This window comes from Mustela lutreola, chromosome 16 (assembly GCF_030435805.1).
Source record: "Mustela lutreola isolate mMusLut2 chromosome 16, mMusLut2.pri, whole genome shotgun sequence".
Lineage (NCBI taxonomy): Eukaryota > Metazoa > Chordata > Mammalia > Carnivora > Mustelidae > Mustela > Mustela lutreola.
The window spans coordinates 18,153,962-18,167,318 of record NC_081305.1 but is presented as its reverse complement, the minus strand read 5'-3'; the positions used below and the strand labels follow the sequence as shown (position 1 = coordinate 18,167,318).

The window sequence follows — 13,357 nt, the reverse complement described above, 5'->3', positions numbered from 1 at the left end:
ACCCTGGATGAACCGGCCCCTCCACATGGCTTCTGCCCATGGCCACCAGAATATCTTGCCCCGGCAAGCTCAGTAGCCTCCAGACTGGTCTTAGTGCTTCCATTGTGGGCTCCCATCCCCCTCAGTCCATTCTCCTCACAACTTGTGGCTGTCAAAAAAAAGTTTCTTTTTTTAAAGCCAAACTGATTATTTTACTTCCTACTTACAACCATCATGACCCTCCCTGCTCCCCAGGGAGCAATAGTTCCATATACCATGAAATTAGAATCAAACCCTTCTCCTCACAGTGGCCTCCAAGACCTTCCGTGCCCCCTGGCTCCGGGTAATTCCTACAGCCTCATGGGCCTCCCTTTCCTCAAAGGACCAGGCTCGAGGTCATACGGAGGCCTTTTGCACTGATGCTATTTGCTACCTGGATCATCACTTCCTCTGGGCTAGCTTTCCCCGACCCTCAGAAGACACTGTTACTCCCATAGCACGATGGGACTCTGGTTTCCACTCTCAGTGGCTCCTGATTGTGTACTGATCTGATTAGGGGCTGTCCCTCCAGACAGCCAGAGAGACCCCAAGGGGAGGAATGATGCTTATCTAACTCCTTAGTACAGAGCTTGGAACACAGCAAGTGCTCAATAAATGTTTGCTGAAGGAAGGAAGGGAGGGCAGAAAGATGGAATAAATGAAAAGATAGTGCTTCCTATGGGAGTTCTTTTGTGAAGCCTTTTATAAAGTAAATGATACTTGTTGAATTATTTTTGGTGCAAAAATTCTTTCCTATCTTATTATCCCTTCAACGTAGTACATCTATTTTTCCCCCCCCCATACGCCTTGTAACGATTTTTTTAATTTGCTACACAAAGGACATTTTCCTCCCATTAATTTTTCCGTGTTAAATGGTTTTTATGACCACTTTGTGCTTTAAGAAAGAAATACTGCTCGGTATTCAGAATATTCTTTCAGCTTCTTTGGTGAGAAGATTCTGGAAGCCTTCCCACTGTTGACTATAACCAGTGCAGCTTGGAACACGATGTCACCCCTCCAGAATTCTCTCAGACCTAGATAAAAACTTATTCTGTGTGTCTCGTTGGGGACAAGGTGTTTGGAAACAGCGCCTTATGCAACAGAGCTGCTGCAGGGCAGTCCCTTGGAGGCAACTGTAATAAAAATCATGATGTGTGAAAAATGTGCCCACAGAGTCCGAGGAACTAAAGATTTTAAAGCTTCTCTGCCAGTAATTCAGTTTTTATTTTATGTTTCTTGGAAAACTGAAGGCTTGTGTCTACCACATGTGTTACCTAAGACGCAGGGGGCGGTGGGGGGCGGTAAAGGGTATTTTGTGCTGGTGAAAATATCTATGGCCACCTGGTCAAAGCAGTCCTCTTTGTAAATGACCTCCTCTCCCTGGGGCCTGCACATGCTCCCCAGGGAGGGGTATTTTCATCCTGCATGAAATTGCTCTCTTTGCTTGCTCACTTCTATGGGCAATGGTACATGCTTGCAAAGCTGCTGACTGTGGTTACTTTATTTCAGAAATGTGCAGGCCTGAAACACCTGAATTTTTCCTGGAATACTTGAAAGCAAATTATGCGCCGGAACCTCTCAGGCCTGTTCCCAGCGGAATTTCCTTTGAGTGCTCATATCTCGAAACCTTATGTAACCTGACACAATTATCTGAAAAGGGTCGGAATCCAAAAGAACAGTGTTCTGAGCTAGGAATGAAGGTTGGAGCTGGGAAAGACGTGTCCTCCCCCTGCCCGGGGACTGGGTCATACTTCACTGCGACAATACCCAATTCACATTCCAAAGAAAAATGCTAACCCTCTGACACTGTGACCAGGGGGAGGCTTTGCTTCATCTCTCCAAGCAAGGAATCACTTAACGAGGTGCTCGAGGGACATTACAAAAGCCCTAGACCTGGCTGGTGATTAAAAATATTTCGATAACCACCATGAGCAAGTGGTCTTCCCAGGATGGAAGCCAGAATAGCTTGGGCCCCTTTTGGGGAATATACCCCCCCACCAACTCAAAAATCAACCCATTTGAAGAGGTGGCGTCTCACACCAGCAGTTAGCAGTACAAATGGGATATATACGGGGAGTCTGGAAACCTTATTTTCACCCGGTGATGGGTCCAGGTGATTCTGACTCAAGCCCAGCCCAAGACTCCATCTCCCCAGGCCAACCCCCCAACTCCAGGGAGAAGTGGGGAATGAGGACACAAACTCTAAGTGCAGACCTAAAATCGGGGCTCCATGAGGAGATGACCCCGCATTCCAGAAAGCCCCTGACCCAAGAAGCTTCCTCTGCCCCTTATTTAGTTTCTCTTTCAGAAATCCCCATCCTGCTCACCATTTGCATACCAGCGGTGAGAGACCTCCTAGGAGAACAGGCACCACTCATAGGTGGTTGGCTTTTCAAGGAATTTGCTGGAGAAAATTGTAGGCAAGGCTGTGAACAAAACCCCCCTCCATCTGGTTTCAGTTTATTTAAAAAAACAACGCACACAGGCCTCCCCACCAGCAATCAGAAAACAGCCACAGCTTCCCCAGGGGGGTATTAGCCACCAAGGGTGGGGTGAATTTTATATATGTAAATAAAGTAAATCAGCTAGCCAACAGCAACTAATTTTTGTATCTTTTGCAGTTGTTCTGCCAAAAAAAAAAAAAAAAAGGCCTAAATCAGCCGTGATGGAATTATAAAGAAGCAAGTCTTGGAATTTGTTTTAACAACTTGCCTTAATTCTACCACTGGGTGACATGTTTCTAGTCTAGAAGCAAATTTTTTAAAAAGGTTGATAGTCTTTCACCCAGGTATTGCCAGCGCCCTAGGCTGAAGGCCAAGAGGCAGGGTGACCAGATGGTTGGGAGCCTAGCATCTGGATAGCTGTGTGACCTACGGCACCCCATAACCTCTCTGGGTTTCCTTCCTTTCTTTTTTTTAAAGATTTTATTTATTTATTATTTGAGAGAGAGAGCAGGATGGGAGGGGGGAGCAGAGGGAGAGGGACAAGTAGACTCTGCTCGGAGTACATCCGCCCTGGGGCTGGATCCTAGGACCCTGGGATCATGACCTGAGCAGAAACCAGGAGTCGGCTGATTAACCTACTTAGCCACCAGGTGCCCCTGGGTTTGTTCTCTCATGTATAGTACCTGCTTCACAGGGACTATATGAGCATAGTAAATAAAATAAGGGACAAGGAAACCACACACAGGACTGGCATATGACAAACACACAGGAAATGTGGCAGAAGGTTATGAATGACTCAAAAACCACACTGTGGGATCCGAGATAGCCGGTTTCACCTGGAGTCAGCCAAGCACTCCTGGCAGGTGTTCTCAGTTGGGCTTGCCTTTCCCCCCCAGGGCTGGTCTAGAAAACGCTTCTGAGCACATTCTCTTAGTGTTTCCCAAACTCGAGGGCCCTAATCCCCAAATATCTGCCTTCAATCCTAGAGGCAAAAGAAAAGTTCTGAGGAGGGTGCAAGACAGTTTGAAAATGTAAGTGATATCCCAGGCTTCCCCTGCCTCACCCTTCCCCACTAACCAAAGGGCCGGATTTCCAGATGCACAGCCTAGATAGCGTACCTCTGAAAACAGAGGGATTTCACTTCATGCCTAGGGCACATGAAGGTGGGTCGGTGATCTCCTGGGCTCCTGTGCCACGGAGCCGTGTTATGTGCTGGAGACGGCTGGCATCCAGGTGCCTCTGGGCTCAGCTCTTGCATATCCACAAGCATCTTGGACTCACTTAGCCCAAAGCAGACCTCTGCTTCTGTCCCTTGTCTGGATACCGCAACACGACTTCCAGCCTCCACTCTCCCCCCATCCCTAAATTCATTTCCTGGCAACTGGGACAGGTATCTCATTTGCTCAAGACCATTCCCAGCTCTCCTTTGGCCCACAGAAACGAAATTTTATGAGGCCGCATGTGGCAAACATGGTCCCGCATTAACACAGTTCTCAAGATCCCAGACTGGGCTCAAGTACCCCTGAGTCTGAAGTGAGAGCTCACGTACACCTGAGCAGAGATGTGTCTGTGGCATTTGGGAAATGGGATGTAGTCCTCTGGTGGCCTTTGGTGAGGTCAGGAGGGGGAGCCAGGCAGAGCTAGAGTGGGGGCGGGGAGAGCGTGGAGATGGCGATTGTAGATAAATTTAAGGAAATGAGGAGAGGGGAGCACAAGAACAGTGCTGGAGGGGAGTTGTATGGGATTGAGGTGAAAGACGTTCTCTGTTGCAGCCACCAGTGGAAGAGGCGGGTTATTGTTATGAACCCAGGACACCCACCACAGGGGCTGGCATCCAGTAGAAACTGAACAAAAGTTTGCTATCTCTGAGGATAGGGGCGATGGGGTCTGGAACCTCAGTGGGGGTACTGGCCATTGCCAGAAAGATGGGCCCCTCTGCCCTGTGCTGGGAGGGACCAGAGGGCAAGGCAGGGCCTCCTTGGGACTTTGCTGCCCCTGAGCTGCACCACCAAGGGAGGGAGACATGATGAAGGAGTCTTGGCTCCAGGAGCCCCAGTGTGGCCAGGGGACAGAGGGTGAACTCTTGGAGACTGGGATGGCCCACCACGTGTGCTTCTGTTCCCCCATCCTCAAATCCCGCCTTCAGCTTCACTCTATCCCCTCAGAGCAGCGCCCTTCCAGCGAGGCCAGCAGATGGTGCCAGTGAGCTGCGAGACTCACCTGGAGCAGCCCAGCCAGCCTGCCAGCCCCCCACCAACCCGTGACCCTCTAGAGCCTGGGGTAAGCTAAGGGTTTGCCTCACCAGGTTTCTGACCAAGAGGGAGGAGAGATCATGGGTGGTGGCTAGCAGTGAGGGGGATGTCAGACTGAGGACTCAGGGAGACAATGGGCTGAGGGCTTAGGGGTGGGGTGACTAGGGGGCTCTGATCCTTCTGGTTGCTCTTCATTCCATTGACCCTGTCAGGCCCTGCCTTATCAGTTGGGGCTACTGCCCTCTGCCTCCCTTCCCTTCTCTTCCTTGGAGGCCCCTGCCAGCCCAGACTCCTCGTTCTGGCAGAGGCTGGTTCTCTGCCCCTGGGCAGGCACAAGCTGGCAGCAGGCCTCAGACAGGGTTGGGCCAGCCCCTCCCATCCATGACTGCCTGAACCACCTTCTTTCTACTTCCAGAACTTCTCCACCTGATGAGGGCTAAGGGTTCAGCTGCCGAGGAGGCCACAGAAGACTGCCACATAGATCCTAGGAAGGAGGCCTGGCCTCTTGGCCTTGGAAGTAGGGTGAATTTGGGTAAGCTGGGTGGGCACATATAAAAATGTGGCAGATCATCCTGTCCCACAAGACCCAAATCACACAAGACTAATGGTTCTGTCCAAGGTGGCAGAGAATCCCAAAAGATGAGCTGGAAATATCCCCTCCCCATCCTAGCCATCCTATACTCCGCAACCAAAGGCAATTCTCTATACCCCCTCTCAGCAAGTCTTTCTCCCCACCATGGGCTTCCCGATAAGTCAGGATTCTTCATGGTTCCTTCTCAGGACAATGTAGGATTCTGCTTCTCACTCTGTGTTCTCACTTTGCTGTCCCTCTTCCACTTCCCAGAGTTTGGGTTCTAGTTCAGCAAGTGCTAAGGACTACCTGTGTGGCCTTGACCTTGAAGACTGCCTGGGACCGCCCACCCCACTTCCTCCTTTAAATGCCTGTCCCGCTCCCAAGGAAGCCCTTAATACACCAAGGCAGGAGAAACCATAGCCAGACTTTCAATAGGGTGACAAAGTGGGGTGGGGGTTCCCACAAATCCAGGGTCTACAGCTCAGGTCAGGAAGCTAGGCCAAGGCTTCTGTGTCTACCTGTGAGCTTGGGCCATAGATTCAGAGCAACAGGAGTCAGCAGGTTTTAGAAAAGGAATGTTTCCCTGAGTTTCCAAAGGATGGCCCAGACAAAGAAAGAGTCACCAGAAGCACACACAACATACACAAGTGCACTCTCAGGCACTTGCAGGTCATGGCACAGGACATGGACACAAGTGTTTGCAAATACTGGTACAAACAGGTACACAAGGTCATGTGCTCAAGGTAGTCACACATTTCCTCCCCAGGCCAGGGCTAGCCTGCCGTCTGTGCTGAGAGGAGGAGGAGTACTTAAAGGCACAGAAGTGGCTCTGAACAGGAGATGGGCCCTCAACCCAGAGGTCCCTTCCTAAATGGCTCCCAGCCCCCTCCCTGCAACTCCCCTGGCCCAAGAGGGAGCTATGCCTGGGTGTCAGAGAAGGCTTTGAAGGAGACACTGCCTCTAAGCCATGGCACAGAGCCTGAGCACCTAAGATAGAGATTGGGCACAAGGCTAGGAGGGGTCCATGACCTCCCAGGACCTAGTTTGGGCATAGATGAGGCAGTCAGTGGGCAAGATCCAGAGGCCCACAGGAAGCAGGGACTCCTTCTGCCATGGGGTGCACCTACTGCCCTCAAAATCAGGCCTGGCAGCCAAATGCTGGCACCAATTCCTAGTGCCTGGCAGAGCCCTAGCATGGATGCCAAATACAGGGTGCCAGACACGGGGGTGGGCAGGATGGGGGGCCGCTGGGCCACACACAAACACAGATCTTCATATATACAGGCAGGGAAATGCACCCACACTCACATCACTTATTTTATACCCTGCGGGATCATGGGAGTAGGACAGGGATCACTTTGTCCTAGAGGCTGCCCTCACTGACTCTCCAGGTGTCCCCATTGGCCTGGAGTATGGGTTGGAGGGTGGGCTGGAAGTAATGGGAGGCCTAGACACTTTCTGTGAGCACCCGCCTCCGCCACACACACACACACCTGCACTCCCACACACGTACACTTGTTTAGCAGAAGGAGGTGGGGTTGGTGCATCCCCAGGACTGGGCCCTGGAGGGAAGGTGGAAGGCGGGGCAAGAGACTCCCAAGAACCTGGGCAGTCATCTTGCTGCCCCCAGCACCCGCCACAAGCCGGTTTTGTGGCCGCGGGCAGCTTAGGTGTGAGCGCGCGTCAGGGCGTGTGTGTGTGAGTGTATGTGTGAGTGTGTGAGTGTGTGTGTGTCTGTGTGTGTTTGCGCGCGCGCGCGCGGGACCTGCGGCCGTGCACGGCGTGGGAGTGCGGCGCGTGTGCCCGCTGCGGCTGCGGCGGCCGGCCGGGTGAGGGCGGGCTGCTTCTCCAAGCGGTTCCGCAGGCCAGGAGGCCAGCACAGGTGCTGTCGGTGTGGGAAGCTGATGGTGGTTCTAAGTGTCCTTAGGTGTCCCAAACAAGTGTGAGGTGGGTGTGCTCACCTGGGAGCGGCGGGTCAGCGGCCTTGGGAGCGTGGGGGGGTGTGGGCGAAGGGGTGAGCAGATGCAAGGGACGAGGGCTACACCGACCGGCCCTGTTCCCGGCACGGTCCGCGGCTAGGCGGCTCCTCCTCTAGCAGCAACTTTGGGACTTTGTTCCGGCTTCTTAGAAAGCAGATCTGGCCGCAGGGGCGGGGCGGAGGGGGGGCACCTGCCCGGAGGAGGGTGCGGGTGAGAAGTGGAGGAAAGCCCCGCCCCCTTCCCCGCCTCAGCTCCGCCCTCTCCCCCGCCCCCCGGGGCTCTTTATAAGCTCGGCCCGAGGGCGAACAGAGAAAGCGAGTGTCCCTCCAGTCCTTGGCCGGTGTTCTGCTGCACCCCGCGCCCCTCTCCCCGGCCCCCAAGTCCCTCTCCCTGCTCCCCAGCCCGGCCCCCGCCCCGGCCCAGCCCGGCCCAGCCCGGCCCAGCCGCCATGGAGCGCTGGCCTTGGCCGTCGGGCGGTGCCTGGCTGCTTGTGGCGGCCCGCGCTCTGCTGCAGCTGCTGCGCGCAGACCTGCGTCTGGGCCGCCCGCTGCTGGCGGCGCTGGCGCTGCTGGCTGCGCTCGACTGGCTGTGCCAGCGCCTGCTGCCCCCGCCGGCCGCACTCGCCGTGCTGGCCGCCGCCGGCTGGATCGCGTTGTCCCGCCTGGCGCGCTCGCCGCGCCTGCCCGTGGCCACTCGCGCGGTGCTCATCACCGGTGAGTGCGCGAAGCGCGGGGACTCCAGGCTCGAGGGCGGGACCAGACCCCCAGAGGGCTCCCCTTGAGCACTCCAAGGCAAGGCGGGACCCTAGCTCAGGAGTGGGAGTGTCGCCTTCCCTTGGGTGCCGGGAGTGAGCCAAGTAGGAAGCGCAAGGCACCTCCCTAAGTCCGGGTTAACTACCTGCCGCTGTGGAGAGCGTTGGAGGGAGAATGAGGCCGGGAGTGGGCAGGTGCGCAGGGACAACTGCTGGATGAGAAAGACGGAACCTCCTGGAGTTTGGGGTTTATGCTATGCCCCTCTTCAAGACAGCAGTCTCTGAACAGAGGCGCGCTCCGAAGGACTTCAGAGGATGGTCACCCCTTGACCTCTGCCTAACATCCCCACATGGGATGCCCTATCTCCTCTTCCCTGGGGTCAGAGGAAGACGCTTAGATGGGGAGTTGAGGCACCCCCCCCCAGTTGACTGGGATCCTTAGACTCCAGAAAAGGTTGAGGTCACCATGAGAGGCATCCGTTCATTCAGCTGCCTCTCAGAACCTGCCACCCATCCCCAAACTGCTGAGGTAGTCGTCCAGAGTCTGCAACCAGCACCCCACCCCACAATTCCTCCTCCAGTGCCCAGGAAGGAGGTCTTGGAGGGCTGTACTCAGGTGCCTCTTGCTGCCTGGCAGAGTTCCCTTTGTCTAGAGCAGGGAATAAATCTGTCACCAGAAGGACGGTAGTGGGGGGGCAGGGGGCGACTAAGGCTTAGCCGGAAGTGGGGAGGGGGAGAAAGGCCAGGGGGAACTGGCTCTGTTGTATGGGGGGAGGGGCAGCCTAGTTCTCCCCCAATCCCCATGGCTTTGGACAGGTTCTCAGAGCTCTGCCCTTATATTGGGCCCTGCCTCTGAGGGTTGCCTCTAGACCAGCTTCTTAGAGGCTCTGTCCAGTAGGGGCCCTTGCATGATCAGATGGACCTGGGAGAACTTCCCAGAGGCCATCCTTGTGCTGGGCCTGGAAGGATGAGTGAAGATGGATGGAAGGTGTTTTGGATCAGACAAAGCGTGGATGTGGGACAAAGGTTTGAGACAGGAATGAGCATGGCCTGGGTAGGGGACAGTCCATAACTAGCCCGGCTGCTGGGATGTGGTAGGATATGAGGTTGTTTCCTCAGAAGAGGCCCTGAATGCCAGGTAAGAAGCCAGATTGCTGAGGTGGGGTGGGAGTAGGGATGGCATGAGGGCTTTTGGGCTTCAGCAAGAGGGCAGAGTTAAAGCAGGGTTCAGGCTGGATGCGTGGGACCTGAGTTCAGGGTACAGTATGAAATTTCAAGGGATTGGAGAAGGAAAGATACAGACCCTCCTGGTATGAAGCAGGAACTAGGTTGTGGGCTCTGCCTTCTAATACGTGAGCTGCCTCAACAGGACCCGGGCTATCAGCTGGTACTGACCAGCAGTGGGCAGTGACCCAGTGGGCAGTCTTTCCTGAGATCTCCGCTCAGGCCTTCATGCTGCTGCTGTTACTTCTCCTTGCCTTGAGCCTGAGACTAAGGGGAGAGGTGGGACACCAGCTGAGGCTTGGGCTCCCGCAACTCTGGGATGGGAGCGCTGCTCAGCCCAGTCCAGCTTCTCTGCGGGTTCCTTTCTCACCACCTGACTGCAAGACAAAGAGGTGCCCAGGCCCTGCCTCACCTGCCAGAAACGGTGTCTTGAGCCTGCCAGAGCTGCCTGAGAATTCCCCTGAAAACTGCTGCCCAAGGCCACTCCAAGAGCTCAGCCATGGGGTCAGAGTTTGGGCTGAGTGGCTGAGTGCCTTGTGTGTACATCTGTGTACCGATGGTGGCAGGGGGTTTCCTGGGCATGAACCCCCGTGTGAATAGGCAGGCAGGTTGGAGGTATGTACAGGTATCTGTGTGTGTACAGGTGAACAAGAGGGTGTGTAAGGCATGGGTGACTGTTGGGGCCACAGAGCTGAGGCTCTGGAAGGCTTCCCTCTCCCTGTGAATGGCTTGTCTGCTCCGGGAGGGAGCTTATTCGAGTGGGCACACAGGTGCTCCCTTGCCTCCTGGAGCCACACTGGCCCTGGAAAGACCCATCAGCCCAGGGCTGTCTGCAGTCTCCCAGCCACCCATGCAAAGCCCAGCTCACAGCCCCCTCCCTGCTCAGCTTTGTTCGCTGCCGCAGCAGAGGGGACGGGGCTGAGGTGAAGAGGGCTTCCCATCCCAGAGTGTCCAGAATTGTCCAGAACTGGGGAAGCAGGGCTCCTGTGAAGCTTCTGTTCAGCAGGACCTCCAGGGAGAGAGGCTTCAGAGAGCCTCAGCCCTCAAGGACCTCTCCCTCCCCTTGCTGGTTGCCCAGGAATCAGGACCAGAATGGGAACAATCAAGGAAGGGGGCATGGCTTATGAGACCCTCACTCTGGCTCTGCCTGGTGGTTCCTCTCTCCACATACCAAAGACAGGAAATTAAGTCTCTCAAGTGGTAACTGACCTCAGGTCACACTTGTTGGGTGTGGGAAGAGATTCAAATGCAGGTCTGTTCTCTTCTCCATCCATCATCTTGCCTGTCCTGGGGGCAAGTGGTCTGAGGCTCAGAGAATGCCCCACTGTTGCCACTGATTGGAATTCCAAGACTAGGGGTCAAGGGTGAGGTGGGGATTGGCCTCCTGCTTGCCTGCAGCCTGGAACAATAGTAGGGGTGTTGGCTGGGAAGGGAGGTGGGGCTCAGGTTGTGATGACGTGCACGGAGAGCTTGGGCTTCATCCTGAGGGCTTGGTGGTGGGGGAGGGCGGGGGGCTTGGAAAGGTTTTGAGCCGCAGAGTGATACTGTCATTTTTGGAAAGATCCCTCTGGCTGCTTAGGTAGAGAATGGATTCAAGGGGGCAAGATGGGACAGGACCAAAGAGGGGCTGCTTCCTAGGCCAGGTAAGAGGAAGAAGCCCAGGCAAGGGCAGCGAGAAAGGGAGAGCCTGTGTTACTGTACCCGCAAGCTGAGGCCTGAGAGCAAAGCAGGCAGGGTCTCCCGCTGACCTCCAGGAGAGTCCTGACCGTCCTCTTTACTGGCTAAGTGACTTCGGGAAGCAACTTTGAATTCCTCGGTCTTTGTGTCTTCATCTGTAAAGTGGGACTTGTAAGCCATGTTTGGGGCAGCTATGGGGAGTCAGGGAGTTGGCAGCTATGAGAGAGCTGGGGCCCAGGTGCTCAGCCAGAGGGGCGAAGCCTGTAGAGGCAAATCTGGGAAGGAGGGAGGGCTGCTGACTGCTGAAGACTGGATATCCAGGGGCCTGGATCCTGTCTGGACCCCGGTGAATCCTAGAGTTGTCTTGGGCCGGACTGGGCCACAGTAGGAGTTGACTGGCTGCTCTGCCCTGGCCAGGCTGTGACTCTGGTTTTGGCAAGGAGGCGGCCAAGAAGCTAGACGCCATGGGCTTTACGGTGCTGGCCACCGTGTTGGACTTGGACAGCCCCGGTGCCCTAGAGCTGCGCACCTGCTGTTCCCCTCGCCTAAGGCTGCTGCAGATGGACCTAACTAAGCCAGCAGACATCAGCCGAGCACTGGAGTTCACAAAGGCCCACACCACCAGCACAGGTCAGTGGCCATGGCTCCCCCAGGAGAGAGTGTGCTTGGGTGGGAGTGAATGGGCAGGAGTTAGAGGTTTGCTGCTGCCCTGACCCGGATCTTTGGGCTCTTTTTTCACCCCTTCTCAGGTTTGTGGGGCCTGGTCAACAACGCAGGCTACAATGATGTGGTGGCTGATGTGGAGCTGTCTCCAGTGGCCACTTTCCGCAGCTGCATGGAGGTGAACTTCTTCGGTGCGCTTGAGCTGACCAAGGGTCTCTTGCCACTGCTGCGCCGTTCTAGGGGCCGCATTGTGACTCTGGGCAGCCCAGCAGGTGAGTGCCCTTCCCCACTAGAGTAGAAAAGGTGCTGCTGCAGAGTGGGGAGGGATGCCAGAGCCTCTGGCCCTGGCTGAGCTGCTTCACTCCCAATCCCTCCCCAGGAGACATGCCATACCCATGCTTGGCCGCCTATGGGGCTTCCAAAGCGGCCATGGTGCTGCTCATGGACACATTCAGCTGTGAACTCCTGCCCTGGGGGGTCAAGGTCAGCGTCATCCAGCCTGGCTGCTTTAAAACAGGTGGGGGTTGGGTTTGGGATGGGGCATGTGGGTGTGGTCCTGTCTGGGGTGGGATCAGGGCTGAGGAATGGGCAAGGCTCGGGCTGGAGGCAGGGATCGGTTTGGGGGTAGATGGACCTGAGTCTGGCTTTGGCTTCCCTAACTGACCTCACCCTGACCTTGCCGCTCGCTCCCTCCCCCCAGAGTCTGTGCGCAATGTGGGCCAGTGGGAGCAGCGCAAGGAGCTGCTGCTGGCCAGCCTGCCCCAAGAGTTGCTCCAGGCCTACGGCGAGGACTACATCGAGCACTTACACGGGCAGTTCCTGCACTCACTGCGCCTGGCACTGCCAGACCTCAGCCCGGTGGTAGATGCCATCACCGATGCACTGCTGGCGGTTCAGCCACGACGCCGCTACTACCCGGGCCATGGCCTGGGGCTCATGTACTTCATCCACTACTACCTGCCTGAGGGCCTGCGGCGCCGCTTCCTGCAGACCTTCTTCATCAATCACTGTCTGCCAAGAGCACTGCGGCCCGGCCAGCCGGGCTCCACCCCAGCTCAGGATGCAGCCCAGGACCCGGGCCCGGACCCAGACCCAGGCCCTTCCCCCGTGGCAGCCCAGTGAGCAGTGCCCACAGATGGCCTAGCTGCTTCGGCAGAGGAGGTCCCAGGAGCCCTTGGCCCTCCCCAGGCATTGTGACCCCCCCGAGCCTGCCCTAGAGCCTGGCCTTAAGGACCCTAGCCCTCCCCACTTGATCAGTGCCCCAGGCCAGGCCTGGTGAAGCTGAGGCTTCCCAATAAGCCTCCAGGCCTCTCTACTGCTTCATGAGCCCACACAGACCCTCTTGGGCGCAAGGTTCCACCATGGAGCTGGGAGAACCCAGCTGGATGGGGAACTCTGTGCTAGACTTAGCTGTAGACTTCGACAGGATCCCGCAGACAATGTCTCTGCAAACTAAGGAGTGACTGGGTGGGGTGGGGACCCCCTCAGGATTTTTTTGAGGCACCAGTGCCTCAGTGCTGCAATTCAAAGGGTGAATCCTGGTTCTTGACTGGCTCAAGAATTAGGGCCCTGACCACCCACCCCAACCCCCCCAGCCACAGGCAGGCTGCTGCCCCCACTTGCCTGACTGCCACCTTTTAAATATAGATTTTTATTTCTCCTAGAATGGAAAAATGCTGTGTGGGGATGGGGTGACTACCTGGATGACAGGTTGTTGTTTGGTGACAGATGGGGACAGCCTGGGCAACCCCTGCTGGTTGGCATGGGCTGAGGCT

At 55.9% G+C, this 13,357-nt stretch overlaps 1 protein-coding gene across 1 annotated transcript; it reads left to right on the top strand.

The window, feature by feature from the left end:
* The first annotated feature begins 7,557 nt into the window (after positions 1 to 7,557).
* On the top strand, positions 7,558 to 13,248 carry HSD11B2 (hydroxysteroid 11-beta dehydrogenase 2). Its single transcript, XM_059151776.1, has 5 exons — positions 7,558 to 7,980; positions 11,337 to 11,549; positions 11,669 to 11,854; positions 11,962 to 12,099; positions 12,283 to 13,248. The coding sequence occupies exons 1-5, from the start codon at positions 7,716 to 7,718 to the stop codon at positions 12,702 to 12,704; spliced, it is 1,224 nt and encodes a 407-aa protein (XP_059007759.1). The 5' UTR covers positions 7,558 to 7,715; the 3' UTR covers positions 12,705 to 13,248.
* The last annotated feature ends 109 nt before the right edge of the window (positions 13,249 to 13,357 follow it).

What these genes read in the sequence shown, in the direction of transcription:
- HSD11B2 (XM_059151776.1), top strand. Translation starts at nt 7,716, where the DNA reads ATGGAGCGCTGGCCTTGGCCGTCGGGCGGTGCCTGGCTGCTTGTGGCG. An exon ending in GGCCCACACCACCAGCACAG is followed by an intron (nt 11,550 to 11,668) that starts GTCAGTGGCCAT and finishes ACCCCTTCTCAG; the next exon opens with GTTTGTGGGGCCTGGTCAAC. An exon ending in GACTCTGGGCAGCCCAGCAG is followed by an intron (nt 11,855 to 11,961) that starts GTGAGTGCCCTT and finishes ATCCCTCCCCAG; the next exon opens with GAGACATGCCATACCCATGC.